Source organism: Dermacentor variabilis, chromosome 6 (genome assembly GCF_050947875.1).
Source record: "Dermacentor variabilis isolate Ectoservices chromosome 6, ASM5094787v1, whole genome shotgun sequence".
NCBI lineage: Eukaryota > Metazoa > Arthropoda > Arachnida > Ixodida > Ixodidae > Dermacentor > Dermacentor variabilis.
Window position 1 is genome coordinate 138,259,400 of NC_134573.1, and position 16,054 is coordinate 138,275,453.

At 48.7% G+C, this 16,054-nt stretch overlaps 1 protein-coding gene across 4 annotated transcripts in view; it reads right to left on the reverse strand.

Moving 5' to 3' along the window:
- Positions 1–16,054, reverse strand: part of LOC142585302 (SAM and SH3 domain-containing protein 1-like) — a 302,724-nt gene that overhangs the window by 145,423 nt on the left and 141,247 nt on the right. Inside the window, exon 1 of one of the 4 annotated variants that reach the window (XM_075695956.1) lies at positions 5,730–6,035. The exons of the other annotated variants lie outside the window; for them this stretch is intronic. Within the exon in view, the coding sequence (XP_075552071.1) occupies positions 5,730–5,814 (85 nt within the window). The 5' untranslated portion in view covers positions 5,815–6,035. Of the gene's footprint in view, positions 1–5,729; positions 6,036–16,054 lie in introns of those variants that run through there. 4 annotated transcript variants of the gene reach the window in all.

A 16,054-nucleotide genomic window follows, 5' to 3' on the forward strand; every position in this document is an offset into this window, starting at 1 on the left:
GTGGGCCGTTGTTCATCCTCCGTCGCTAATGATCTGAGCGATGCCCATGCAAAAGCTTCTCTCGTATGTGGTTGGCTTCGGTTACAGGCGTAACTCATTTCATCTCCGCTGATCGAGACGCGTGTTCACCCTCTCCCCTCCCTCCGAGCCGTTATTTTGATCCCGACCCCAATTCCTCGGCTTACGCGTTGAGCTATACGAAACCGTTCTGACGAGACTCGACACACAAGCAGCTTTCTCTCGGAGAATCGCGTTCGGGCGGCTATAATTCGCGATCAGCCTCCGCAAGACTGATCGTCGCGCGGCATCGTTTCTCACGACTCGCCTTCTTCTTCTTCTTCTTTTTTTTTTTTTCACTCGCGCGTTGCATGTGTGCCTCCTTCGCGCTCCACGTATACGCGCGACAGTAATCCCTTAACTCCGAAGCCGACAGTGGACCGCGTATACCGCACATACGCCCTCCACTGCATAGATGGCCAGTTAGCTAGAGTCTCGCCCCCACCCTGCCTACCTTTATTTACTGACTTTTATTTCCTATCATTACACGCTTCTGGCTGTGACTCCCGTCGAAAAGCTCATCGCATCCATTATCCGAGCGGCTCTATACGACCATGCGACCAAGACCATTCTGCATCGTGATCACTGCAATCAAGACGATTTCCGGCATCCATTCCCGACTGCCAGGAGGATGACTCTGTGGCCTTCTTTCTTGTATGCACTGCGGTGACCATGTACTCGTTAATGCGAGCGTCATGGGCGCCAGACAAGGTTGTCCCCCCCCCCGCCCCCCCCCACCACCACCCATGTTGAAACTTGCGAGTAAGTGTGCGAACACAGATGAAGTATTAAGCAATATCCTCGATGACCTTACGTCGCCGGAAGCACGTTCTTTTGGTCCTTTTTCTTCGTTTTTTTTTTTCAGCAGATGTTTGTTTTTGCTCGAGGACACTAATACAACGCAACACGGCACATACGAAACAATCAGGCAACATCTCGCAATACCCGTATATGAATCTACACATAGGGTCTGTACTTGATTTTGCGAGACTAAGGAAGAGGTGCGGTGAAGTATACCATGCGGGGGCAATATTTCTGACGCCACGAGCCTAACTCAAACCCCGACAAATATCCGCAAAATCGCATGTTATATAAAAACTGTAGCACATGAAGTTGAGACACTTCAGTGCAGTTATGCGTCAGGTGTGTAGACAGCGCACACAGTTTGAGGCTGTTTCGTATTGGTGGTATGACATCCTTTCTATATTGCAAAAGTTCGCTTCACCACGTGCTGAATATCCTTTTCTTTCCTTTAAACACACAACCCCGAGAGCCTACGTAATTACCTAAGTATGAGTAAACAATACGCCATAGAGAAAAACACTGTTGCGCACACTGCAAGCCATTTGACATCGAAGAGTCGCCAGAGCTGCAAACTCCCGATAAGATTAGAAGAAGGTTACTATAGCAGAACGAGACAAGTTGAAACGGCAAGTTCATAAATACTCCTAAGACAACTGCGCATCTTTTCCGTCTCGATAGAAACTTCCAGAACAAACGGTGGTCGAACGGTACGCCGGGACAGCCAAGCGGGTCACTCCACCGTGTATTTCGATATTTCGTTTGACTTATTTAACGTCGTGATATATGTCCCGACATAAAGGTTCGTTTTTTTTCTCGTTATTTCCGTCCTCAATACCCCCTCAAAAGCAATAGCGGTCATCGACCCACAAATTAGCCAGAATGTCCGACACGCCACACCGTAACCCCGCTTTCGAGAACAGCTGGCTATAGATCGCCCTGACGCACATGAGACGAATAAATCGCCAGCTGACTCGTTGGCTGCGTCGCCGCCGCTTCACTCAAGCACGTGCAACAAACTACGTTCGCTGGTCGTCGCTTCTTTCTGTTTCTGTCGGAAGTTCAACGCCACATTAAAGATGCGTAGGGGGGGTCGGAGGGAAGGCGGGTTAACTTCAAGCCCCTGAGTTTTAGGGGCTTTAGGTTAACCACGTCTGCACCCGGTTGTTTACATTACACAAGAGAAAGGGGGATATAACATATTTGGAAGAAGTTGCCGTTTCTATTACTTTCTTTGACACTTATTCGCAAACGTGCACTGATGTTTCCTACATTTGTGGCTACACAGAGCCAATGATTGTGGCGACATGTTCCTGTACCTTCATTGTAAGCGCTTGTGTTATGGTGACCTCCAGGTTTTTTTTTCCTTTTTTATCTTTTCTTTTGTTGTTTTTTTCGCACGGTCTGCGCGGTGTTTGTGTTCTGGCTTGTGAGCTTGTGAACTTGCGGCTCGTGCGTCTCGATTTAAGAACACTCGCAAGAACTCGGACCAGGGCTTTTTCAATGATTATGACATTGATCTTTTCAGAGTGACCCTCCCTTTATTTTTTCGCCTTTCATCTTCTTACAATACATCTGTCTCTCGGCGGTTTGAGACTAATATACAGAACGTTCACCATCGAAGAATGGACAGCGGAATAGAATGTGCTAATGTGTTAACAGCCGATGGCACTAGGCGCTGTCTACACTCGGTAGTTGTTCTTCTCCATACGCGGTGACAGTAAACTACACAAACGCAAACATGAAAAGAGGTCCTGAAGCGAAGCCGCTTCAGTGGGGCCTCTTATGCTAGGAAAGTGATGAACTAAAATGTTGTGGGCAGATGGATACGAAACCCAAAACAATTAGTAAACACTACGAGTACAACCAAAAACCGCAACTAAGGCCTGCGCTAGCGCTAAGTCTCACACACTGCCATTTCAATGCGCGATAACGTTTTTATGGGAGTATTGCAAAAACATTCACGCATGTTCAGCTTTAAAACAGTTTCCAGAGAGGTTGGAACGTGCACACGTTTTCTCCCAGAATTTTAGAACGTTTACTTGCAGCCACAGCTGCGCATCAATTGATTATACGTCTCACCGTATTAAAAAAAAAATGACATGAAAAGCCGCCAGCCGGTAAATTGTTCCCCTCTGAACTCAAGCGCTTATCATTGCTCCCTTTCCTTCCCATTGTTTGTTTCTGAAAACTAACAGGGAGCAAATCTCTACGCCAGTAACCATTAATGTTAGAAAAAAAAAACTGCACAAAGGCTACTATGAGGAACGAAAGTGGTTCGCTTTGATCGATCTGATTATTGATCGATCTACCCACTGACTAGTGAATATGTTTAATGTATCCAAGCAACCCCCTAGAATATAAGATACGCATGAATCGGGGCACTTCGCGGGACATTTCTGACAGGGGTTTCTTTAGCGTGAACATAAATCAAAATTCGCGTTTGCTATACACCCGTAATTGGGACGCCGCCACTGCGAACGGAAATTGAACCCAGGACGCGTTGGTTAACATCAACGCGGCGTCGCTTAAGTATTATTATTCTTGTTGTCGTTGTTGTTGTTGTTGTTGCACAGAACAGTCCACACAATTAACACAGCTACCGCCAATTATACTGTCATTACTAAAACCTTCCAGTGACCCGAAGAATGTCATGTGATAAAAATGGCTTCTACATGACGTCAGCTTAGTATGTGCCACAGTCCTCAAAGAACTCATTGATTGTTGAAATGCCAAGATTTGAACGAACGAAACAGCATCTCCCTTTATTCGTCAGAATGACCCTTTCCTGTAGTGCGCGATGGTATTCATCGCTTTTGTTTACCCATATACGCACATATGGACATCTAGCACCACGTGGCAGGTTCAGAGAGAAAGAGAGGTATAATTTATTTGAAGGAAGGCAGACAGGACGGCCTGAGCTAGCGTGCTCTGTCTCGAGGCTGCCACGCGTCGACCATTACCGATATTTGAACTCACACTTTTTGTAAGCGCGTTTCACTGCCAGTGACAACAATGCAACGGCCGCACATAAACAGATGCCAGTATTCTCAAGCGTTTGTGGTATCACCACGATTAAACCACTTACGTCCGCTGCTCGTACGTCTTCCTTCAATAAGTCTTCATATACGGGACTAAATCCCCTGCTCGTTGCTTCTGGTTTAATTTCGAAAAGGGGGCGAAGCACGGACCGAATATAGAGTATGGCGAGGAGTATGGCGAGGACATGGCCAAGCATGCCAGAACCCTCAGCTCTCTCAAGCTGTCCGCTGCAATTAGTTTGAGGACCGCACGCAGGAGACGTCACGATTCGAGGAAGCCTCGTGAACGTGCGTCGGCCAACACACGCAGGGTTCAAAGACCACTCCTACACCCCAATGGCCAGGTTGCAAGTGCGCGTCAAGCCCTAAATGCGAAAAAAAAAACTTTGGATATACAGCCTGCACGCCTCAGAATCACGGTCACACGTGCCTATCTATAAGCTCGGGAGGATGCACTTTCTCAGTCACGTTCCAGCGTATACGGGGAACGGCAGACCACGCGAGGGAAAAAGAAAACAAAAACAATACATCAAGGTTAATAATAAACACGGCGTCTACGAGATACCGCGAGCCACTTCCTCGAGAGCACTCTGTAGCGGTCTCGGTCATCGGCGGTGTCATTGCCGCGTTTTGCGGAAACTCGAGCCGCGAGCAACAGCGGAACGGTCGAGCTTACGTTCTCCCACGAGCGGGTAAACTATAGAGGCGAAAAAAAAAAGTGGAACCATTTTTAAAATTGCCGGACACGACGGTATGTATGGACCCCGCATAACCAGTAGTAGAGGGCAACGCTCCGTCTAGACGGTTAAGAGACGCTGGAAACCGAGAAGTATATGCGTATATTCGTCGAGTGTTGTGGAGCCTCTTTGGAGAAAGCTTTCTCCTCGGAATCCGTCGCGTTGGAGCCGTGGCTACGACGTTCTGGCTGCCGCCGAGCGCGAGGTCGCGAGTTCGAATCCGCGGGACGCTTTGTTGCAAACGGTGCGTATCTCGCTGTAGGATACTTCCTGTGTTGATACGCGCCTGAATGTGTGGTATTTTTTTCCAAGTGCGTTTCAGAATTGGACCATGCATTAGTCATATGACGGCTACGGACAAAAAAAAAAAAAAAGAAAGATGTTTTATGCGATTAGAGACCCGTAACTCTGAGTCAATAAAACAAACTGGCAATCCCCGCCGCTGCGTACTGCATTCCGGATGACAGTGGAATAACAGAACGACCGAGCATGTCGAACCACAGCTGCTCGATATCATTCCCAATCCCTCCCCAGCGGCGCCTCTCATAAACCGCGAGTTGGTGCTGGACGTGAAATCCTCAAATTTAACTTTCTTTCTTCTCGAACTCTTTCTTTCCTTTTTTTTTCTTTACTCGAATTCTATTGCGCACAGCCTGTTAGCGTAGTTGTCGTGAAAGTTTATAAAATAGCGGTTGCGGAAGTCCTATTTACTTCTTGGTGCATGCGACAGCACTTATTTATTTAACACTTAACACACATTTATTTATTTAGCACTTTAGCCCTCAACGACGACTGCGCGAGAATTGCGTAATGTTTCGGATTAAGTTACATTTACCTTGGGCAGTGTTGATTTCCTCGGCGCCGCATGCCAATCTCAGTACGCGACCAATTTTTCACTTTACACGGCCACTGCAGAAACGCGCCGTAACCGCGAAAGCGATAAATCTCGCCCGGGCCCATCGTGTAGCGACAGGTATAATGCACGAGCGAGTACCGTTTCCGCTTACCCGAGCCCTACTGTGGTCCTTAAAAAAAGAAAAGAAAAGAAAAACCCACCACCCGGACTAGTATGCGGTGTCACGCCACAACTCACCCGCTTGCGAGCATGCTTGCAGCGTCGGGGGCACAAAGTCTTCACTCACAGCCGCGAAGCTTTCCGGAAAGAACGTCGCCGACATTTCCAGCACACACACACACACACACCAACAGAGGAACAGCCAGAGCCCGAACGGTCCAAAACAAGCGAGGGGAGCAAGATGTCGGGTCCAGATAACCGCTGTGCATTGGAGCGATCACAAAAAACACACAGTCCGCTGCAGTTTTCAAACACAACCGGAAAGCTGCACAGACGTATGCATCTGCGAGCCCATATATACGTAACACGTCGAGTGGATGTCAAGAGCGCGGAGTCCAAAGCATACGCTTCGCGCGGGTCTGGTTAGAGCAGGCACTGAACACAATGCGCGACGTCCTCGGTCTTTCTGAGCGCGGGTGCAGCGCAGCTGCCGGCTTGCATTCGTGCCGGGCTCGTGCACATGGAGACATGAACGCGCATTCCTCTTGCATGACGCGTATACGGCGACGGTGCCAGCTTAATGAACGCCCGGGTCGAATATACGAGCGACGCGCAGCACAAAGAAGGAAAACCCGCATCCGGCATCGCTGTCTAGGCTGATTCGTCATAATATCTGATCGGGTTTAACGCACTCGAAGCTACACTGTATATATGGACTACGAGGCACGTCTTGGTGAAGGGCTTTGTATTCACCGTCAACAGCCGAGATTCCGTAAGAGAGAGAGAGAGGAAGGAGGGAGGTCAACCAGACGAGCGACCGGTTTGCTACCCTACACGGAGGGGGGCACGAAGGGTAGCACAGGAGAAAGAAGTTTGTCGAGCAAAGGGTGCTTATTTGGTGACACTGCGTTCGACTTCATCGCCTCTTCTCTCTCTCCATCTCTCTCGTTCCTTTTTAGACTGTACACAAAGGGGCAATAAAAAGAGGGAAAAAAGAACGGAGAGAGTGAGTACTGTGCGCGCACTATAAGGTACACACGTAAATCTAAAGAGACCAGAGCGCTCTATCGTTTTCTTGGCGATGGGTGGGGGGGGGGGGAGGGCAGTACGACACGTGACACCGCTTATAGACACGAAGAAATACGTCTGTCAACGACTTCTGGCAAAAAAGCAGTCGGCAATACTTTCCATACAGACGAAACTCAAGTTCCATATGAAAGAAAAATCTGTCGATACCGCACAGTCATTAGACTCCCTCCTCCGGAAAATATTTCCTTTAAGGGACAGCGCACCCGGATATCAAGCCCGATTGTTTGCGCACCGCCGCAAGAACCTCATTGCTAGTGGGGTACGTCACAGCCGCTCCCGTAATCCTCGGGGTTGCCAGACCCGTCGACTCCCGATTCGGGAGAGGCTGATTATGGGGACACGGCTAGAAAAGAGAAAAGAAAAAAAAAGACGCGCGCAGATGAAGCTTTCGTTTTCCGTTTGGCACACGCGAGGGCAACATTCGCCGGAAATACCACCGACAAGCGAGGCGCCGACCGCAATATTCTCTCATCTCCGACACCACCGGCTCCCATATGCATATAGTTTGCGGCGTAGCTGGCACGAGAATTCCGCATACCTGTATACATGGGCAAACACACGCGACAAAAAACGTATTTTTATTTTCTGAACCGATCCAGTAAATTATACAGTACGGCCCATACACACAGTTTGCAATGGTTACAATGCGCTGTTTCCTTTGGATCCGAGAGAGAGAGACATAAAAGGCAGGAAAGGCAGGCAAGTTAACCAAACGCACGTCCGGTTTGCTACCCTGCACAGATGAATCATTCGTTTTCCGTTTAGCTCGCGCGATGGCGACATTCGCCACAAATACCACCGACAGGTGAGGCGGCGACCGCAATATTTTCTCATCTCCGAAGCCACCGGCTCCCATATATATGTGGATCCGAGAATAAACGCACAAAAATATAGCTCTACTCACAACCGCAGTCACTGAGCATCCGTCAAGCCGATCAGCAAACTAACACAAATTCTGGAACAAACTATTCAAACGAAATAAAGTGCTGCCGCCTGTGCGCTGAACATAAAACAAGATGATAAATTTTGCGTGCGCGCTTTATTTCCCGCAAGGAATATTCAGTGATGCAGCTGCGATTCGGAATTTTTGCTAACTTCGTTTTATATAACCTCTAACTTGCCTCAGCGGCCTGGTATCTGAAACGCATGCTTCAAGCGTCCACAGCGAATCAGATGCGACGATCCCGCTACCTTTAAGCCGCGAAACAAATTCTAACACCCACACCTGTTGGAAGCAAAGCGTATATACGTTCATCCTCCCCGATTATACTGGACTATATATCTCGGACAAAAATAAAAGTTCTCACCCCGGACCCCGTTCCTGTAGCATCGGCGGCCTTTGCACTTCATTATTCACTCTAGTGACCCCGCATTTTCCTTTTTCTCGTTCTTTTTATTCATTTAGTTTTTTTTTCTCGCAGCAGCGGCTACATCAATCGCGTGGCCCTCAAGGAGAAAAGAAAACAAAGAAGACAGAAAGGCGCACTTATTTATTATTTATTTCTCCCACCCGGATAAGATGGAAAGAGAATCATCTCGCTGATTCGGGCACGCTGGAACGAAAGGATGGAGATTGGAACCGCCGCATCGACAGAACGTGCCCTCGGTGAAGAGAGGAAAGCGGCAGCGTTAGATCACACGCTGTGCTGCGTCAAGGCAGAGCGCTTTCCTTTGAAAGATGTCTGCCCCCCTCCCCCTCCCCCCAACTCCTCCACAGTTCCTTTAGCCAGCAGCTCGGAGGCAGAACCGCGCGCGCGCTCTGGAAGATGATAGATTGCTCGGGCTGTGGTCGGTCCCTGACCGGTAGCACACCGCGATAAAGAAGAAGAGAGACTAAGAAGAACTTAGAAGGAGAGCGAGGGAGAGAACGAAATAAAAGAGCGGACGTAGAATTGGATTCCCATGAGCACAGTGCGAAAAAAAGAAAAAAGGGACACTCTTTCGAGAAGTCTGCCAAGGGAAAAGCAAAATATATATATACATACAGCCCTTTCAGCACCGAGGTTCCAGCATAATGCGCGTTCTTGGGGAGAAGAAAAAGGGAAATGAAAGAAATCTTGCTCGGGGTTCTCGAGAATCAGGTTTGCGAGCAGGGCCTCAGTCAGTGTCAGTGTATATTTCACGCAACAGAGCGGCGGCAGCCTCTCCCTGACCGCGCGTCATTTGAGCTTGCAGTTTCAGAATGCGATACGGGGTGGGGGAGTCAAAGTAACGATAAACGAAGGGAACAAAGTACTGTGGAGTCGGGGGGGAGGGGTGGTGCAGAGAAGGAAGTTTGTCAAGCAAAGGGTGCTTATTTGGTTTTGGTGAGGATCTGTTTGGCCGACTTCCATCGCCTCTTGTCTCCCTCTCTCTCGATTTGCGTTGCAACTTTTCTTTAGTTTGGCGGTTTTGTTTCCATCGTATACGGACACCATCTGGCCGCTTCTCTTTTCTCCACATTTTCTTCTGCGCATTTCCGAAGGCGTCGGGAATACGCTCGAATTTACTGATCAAAAGCAGAGCACGACTTTCAAGAACGATCTCAAACAAAAGCACAGGCGAAGACGCGCGAGCAAGAGCAAAATGATGTGTAACGAATTTTTTATAGGCACGTTGTACAGACTGCTGCCCATATCAACCGAGTCCGCTTGATATAGCTTCGTCGTTGTTCATTGGCGATTGCATGCTTCGGAAGGTACATGCAAGTGCAATTATCGAAACACTTCTGCAAAATTGTGCGTTCTCCCTGTCTGCTTCTGGCGCAAGTGAATATGAACACGTGTCCCCTCCCGTTGCTTTTCGAACAGCTCTTTCGTTAAATCGGCTGTTTACTGAGACTTTCACTTCGCGGCATTTCGTTATCAACGTGCTACTCATTCCATTTCACGGTGACAGCAATGAAAACCTGTGGACGCCCATTCCGTTAAGCCGACAACCGTCACCGTCATCAGGCTACCACCTCACCAACAGCATCAGTACTGGGGCCCTTGCTTTTTATTTTTTGTCTATGTTAATGACCTTCCTAAACTGCGTTACTTCCTAAAGAATCAGGCTGCTTGCCGACGACTGCGTGAGTTATACCACAAGATTGCTAACGGCACAGAATCCACGGAACTTCAACGTGATCTTGACAGTATATCAGACTATAGTGCAGGAAATGGCTTATGCTACTGAACCCTAACAAGTGTAAGCGCTTGGGTAATTATCTGTCACTCTTCAAACCGGACCCCGCGCACCTGTACATTTTTAATAGAACTCCACTGTCTCTCGTAAATTGCTAAAAACACATCGGTATTCACGTAACTGATAACCTCTTCTGGAATGTGCATGTCGAATGTGTGATTAAACGCCATAAGCATGCCTGGCTATACCTGCGTAGCAAATTTTCGCGCGCACCTTCTTTGCATAAGATAGCTTTGTGCGAAACGCTTGTCTCTCTTAAATAATAGCACGCACGCAAGAAGTTGGGACCCTCCTCAAATCATCCTTACCCCAATCCTGTCTATAATCGAACCTGCTCGTTTGAATTCTATCAAGTAATACTATCGCCAGACTAGTGTTACGTAGATGAAAAGAATCTTAAATCTACGTGAACTTTCTCTACGCCGCAAATATTCACGTCTCGCTATTTTTTCGTGCAATTTATAATTACAAACCTGTTTTTGATAGACAAGTCGTTGTCTACCGCCTTAGCTACATATGATCTCAAGGTGACCACCGTTACAAAGTACGCTTGCAAAAATTGTCACACTAACTTGTATCACGACTCTTGTTTTTTGCAAAGAAACAGTACCGAATGCAACCACTTTCCAGCTTCCGTACCCGCCATCACGGACACAGAAAAATTCAAGACTTCATTACAACATACATTGTGATAATCTTATGTACATATTGTATATATATTATAACACTCCTTTATGTAGTGCCTTCGGGCCCTGAAAGTACGTTTAGTGAATGAATGAATGAATGAATGAATGAATGACTTCACGCTCAAGTTTTCTAAATTCGTCCCCCCACTTAATTTTTCTGCTGTCATCGAGAGCGCTTCTGTTCCCTTGGCGCCTATTTTGTAACTCTAGTGGTCCACCCTTTAGCTACCCTACGCATTACATGGCCTGCCCAGCTCCATTTCTTTCTTTCTCTGAATGTCAACTAGAATATCGGCTCTTCCCGTTTGCTCTCTGATCCACACCGCTCTCTTTCTAGCTGTTAACGTTACGCCTAACATTTCTTTTTTTCGTTCCAACGCTCTTCGCGCGGTCGTTACCTTGTTCTCGAGCTTCTTTGTTAGCACCGGTAGCGTGCAACGATTGCACACTTTTCTTTTAAACGACAGTATAGTAAGCTCCCAGTCGGGATTTGGTAATGCCTGCCGTATGCACGCCACCAACTTTTTTGTTATCTTTTGTAAATTTCCTTCTCGTAATCAGGGTCCCCTGTGAGTAATTGACCTATATAAATATACTCCGGCGCAGATCGACTCAATAGAGGGTGACTGGTCGAGCTACATAAGCGCGGGCAAAGTATCGACTCAATACAGGGTGACTGGTAGAGCTACATACGTGCGGGCAAATACGGTATATTCCTTGCTTCCCGTACCAACGGCGCTGTATATCCGCCGCGCCGTTCGGCCAGGTGCTTATCTCTGACGTTGAGGGCCTATACGGTGTTTTCATTGGCAGCCAGTGCGCGCTTATCTGCAGATTGCTAAGCCTTCGCGCAGTCGCGATGGACTCGGTGCTGACAACCGACCGCCGTCTGTCGTCGCTTGTGAAGAGCTGTGGAGAGATCCGCGCGGTTCGTCTCCGCAAGCCACGGGAGAGATTATCGCTAATCTGGTGTTTACGGAAGTTGGCACGAGACCCGTCGTACACTGAGGATTACTTTTTTTACGAGCCTCGGGAGACTTTAGCCTCGGGTACTCAGACGCTCGCCGTCGCCGTGTAGCAGGATGTAAAGCTGTCGCGTTCTGTTCCTTGCGCCCATTATAGATAGAGAGCCCATCTTGTTTTATTAGGAGAGGCCCATAAGATGCACTCTTTCTCTTTGAAGATAACTTAATCGAAACAGTTACCCTACGTTAGTGCAGACAGATTTTCCAATGATGATGATGATGATGATGATGCCTGATAGAATGATATTGCTGCTGGAAGCTGTCCGTCCCATTTTCCCAATATAGTTGTCAACCGATAAAACATTACTCTATGTGAGCGTGTCTTTGAATAAAAAATAAATAAAATACCATTCCTTTGCATGCTCCGAGTAGGTATGGCATATCTGCCTCGGGCGGAAGCTTCAAGTTGGCAGCTAATGATAACAACGCGGAGAAGCCGCATTAAGTGCAGCGACCCAATGGAAGCGCTGATTTGTGTCGCTTGCTTTCGCCTCCGTCCTCGCAGCGCCGTCATCATTAGCCATGAACGGATAGCAACTTGCCCGGCATTCTATCCTCTGAAGCTTGAAGCCTGCGCGATAACATTACACAGAAAAAAAGAAAAGGCCCGTAACTTTAGGAATGCGAGTGTACGTGTTCTCGGCAATGCACACGAATACGAACGACCACAGCAGCCCAGTTGACGCACCGGGGACAGAAAGGAGCGCACGCGAAACCAGGCCAAGCCAAACCGTTGGTTTGAACAATGAGGGCCTCTAGGAATGTTCGTGTGAACCATACAGGAACATACAGGAGTCACCGCCGAGAATAAAAGATGGGGGAACTACATTTTCGCCCGCTGCGCGTTTGCTCCGGGTAAACTGACGAAGCGCCCACCAGCGTACTTTCTGACGGCGGTAGGTCTAGAGTCCTTACGCACGCTAAAGAAAAATAAAAAAGTAAAAGATGTGAAGACAGCCTACGGGGCCCGAGGCAAAGGAGATAACGCATTCCCACGATGAGATGCATTCAGTAAGCCGCACACCATTTAAACTTGGACGCGGCAGAGTTATCTTTGAAATCATTTGACCAAGTTCAGTGGAACACCCGTTGCCTCTAGATGACGTACTGCCCATTTTACAAGGCCAGCAAGGCGTAGCAGTAAAAAAAAAAGAGAGAGAGAAATGAACATTGAAGGTAGCAACATGATAAATGACAATGTTATCTGACCATCTGTAGAGGTAAAAAAAAAGATACAAACAAAATTAAACGTTACGTGAAAGGGCGTACCGTTTGAAGGACGCGGTCACAATACGAAAACAAAAATACAAAAAAAAAAAACACACACAGCTACACATATCGGCTCCATCAGCACCGGCATTCGAACCGAGTCCCAACATGCCGACAGACAGAGCCGCGATGACCGTCACCACAAAGTTTCGAGGAGGACAAGGCAAGCGAGAAGGGCGCAGAGAAAAGTCCGAAAAGCCGTGACGATGCCACCGTGCCCGTGTAAAGGGGAAAAAAAAAAAAGAAAGGAGACAAAATTAAACCAAAACCAAAAATGCGAAACAGGAGGAGCGACTATACTATACAGAAGCATGTAGATGTCATCTCATCCTCGATTCACACAAAGCACGACATGGCTACTTATTGCTTTTTTTTTTTTTGGAAGAGGGTGGGGAAGGGAAAGAATTAAGAACTTCTTGAGTTGTGCTACCTCGCGCGCCTCCCTGCCACCACGTCGGTCTGCACAGAACCACGACGACCGAACAACGTGAGACGCGGGATGCCCGTGCGAGGAAACGCAACGAAACACAACAAATCACGAAAAAAAAAAAAACTCTCCCGTTATACCCAGTGCGTACCACCCCCGAACACACAAATCGAGGAGGCGCCGGCAGCTAACGCGTAAGGAACAGCTTCCGCACCAACCCCCCTCTCCCCCTCCCCTCCCTCATGCTCTCTGGATGCCGGATAGGGCAGACCCTCCCCCCCCCCTCCCCCCTGGAATGGAACGCACGCGCACCACCGATCGCGTCCGGATTTCCTGCACTGCGCCTCTTGAAAAAAAAAAAAAAAAACGAAGAACAGAAAGAAAAGGTTAAAAGGCGAACGTCGATCTCTCGTACTCGACGAGGAAAAGGTTCACACTGCACCCGAGCAAGCGGAAAACTAAGGGAACTCGAATACACATGCCCTCGCGAACAGGCGTTGCGGCACGGAGACGGACGGACGCCCCGTCGCCTCCAAAGCGCGAACGAGAAATGGGCGCCGTTCGGTTGCTAAATGCGTCTTTCGCGGTGCACACGGAAGCATATACCTGGGCGTCACATTTCACGCGAACCAGACGTGCAGTTCGATCGCCGTCTCCCGTTCGCTTTCTTTTGTATATTTATGTTTTCGTCCCCCCCCCTGTCATTTTTTTTTATTACCCATGCAGTGGCCGCACGGTGGGGGAAATCTGCACGTCAATGCTGTACACGGGGCGTGACGGCGACCGGTCGTTGTTGACGTCTCAATTCTCGGCCGTCACGGTAGGCGAACGTGAAACGCTGAAGACACGCGCTTTCCCATATGCTTACCGGATCGCAACGGGACGGTGTTCATCATACGTAACCTACTTTCTTGATGTTCTTCCTTTACGACCGCCCGCCTTGTAGGTACTGGCGCGTGGTGTTTCGGGAGCACTACCTTAAGGATGCCGTTCGAACGAACATTCGAATTCAATCGGGACCGGATATTTGGACGAAGTAGACATTCCAATATTTTAAGCTAGAGATGGCTTGCGCTGACGCCATCGTAGCCGCCAAGCTGGTGCACCGGCACGATGAGAATCTGAGTCTGGGCTTCACGCGAAAACTTATCAACTGATAGGGGGGTGCACAACTTGCAAAGCTTTGCCCAGCAGGGCTACCGAAGAACGTCAGCAAACAGGAGCAGACGACAGGAGCAGCTGTTGCCTGTCTCCTATCTCTGATCTGCAGCGATGTTTCGCTTGGCATCGCGTAGCACAGCTGTACCGCATTCAACAACATGGCACCGTCCAGTATACGCTCGTAGGAAGTGTAGACAGCGTACATTCGAAGTACGATTTATTTTTTGACCAATAGGAGAAAAAGTTGTCGCAGTGCAGAACCAACATTCCCTTTCAGCAAGGCAGAATAACTTCTTCATAATGCGCGACCTTATCAGGACACAGAAGTAAATTTCAATTAGCTCGTTCGATAGTGCACTCCGGAGTTTAGCGCGGTATAGGTTAACAGTATCGGCGCCTATACACCAACATACTTTGTTTCATGGCAAGTCCAGCGTACACACCGATCACAGGCACCTGCATGCTGCAGACGCAGGAGCGGGATCAAATCGGACATTGGACATGATCTACAACTTAACGTAGTACATTGCTCAGGAAAGATCCCAGGCCTTCGCCTTACGCGTGCGCAGCTCTCACCACACGTGCGATTGGTTAGGGCATCGCACGCGTAATGCGAAGACGTGGGATCGCTCTCCACCTGCGGCAAGTTGTTTTCTTCATCCCCTTTCATTGCCATTAATTTATCATGTCTTTGATTCAACTTGTAATTACAAATAATTTCCCCCATGTTGTCTTCGGTGTCTTATAATTCGTTTGTTGACTTCTCATGATACGATTAATAGAAATCGGGCCCCCCGGTTAATCCCCTTTGTTCTCCTTCATTTACCTTTATATTGATAGTAACGCTGAACCGATCGCAAACGCGTGCAAGTGACCAGGGCTCTAGGAATGGGCGTTCCCTCGGGAACGTGGATAACGCGCTTGGCTCGTGAACTGGCGCTCGCGCTGTAAAACGATGATCCTTCTTCGCCTTTCGTGAAGCTGTTACAAGGAGGAAGCAAACGAGCGGGCGTGTCCTACGGCTGAAACGAAGCGCCCAGCGCGCGCGCGGAAGTGTCATACGTACGGCGTCGATCACGTGCGCGGTCGTTATACGTGCGCCGTGCCGAACTACATCGAACATCCCGCTGCAGCAGTATGCACGCACGCTTCCCACGCGACGCGTGCGACAGGGACGACGCCGCAGAGTCGGCGAACGCATAATGATCCTCGGGGAATCCGCCGACAAAAGCCGAGGAAAGACAACGTCCTCGTCGTTATACAGGTAGCTTTAAGTGTGTACACGTTGCAGCCTTCTCCTCTGGGTGCATGCGCTTTCTTCACAAATGCGCGTCGCTTGCCTCTCCCCCTTCTCTCCAAGACGCAGCCCGTCTTGTTCCTCGATTTGCTACACGTACCTCCTCCTCTTCGTTACCACATAGTCTTTCTTTCCCCGTAGACAAAGCTCAGTGCCAAACTACACACTTCCGACTCGAAGCTCGGCTCTACCGTGCCTCTAAGCAGGCTGGGAAACAAAGGCGGTTATGGCCTCAGTTAAGGCGAGCGGGAACTCTCGTAACGCTAAACCGAGTGCCTCTTCTT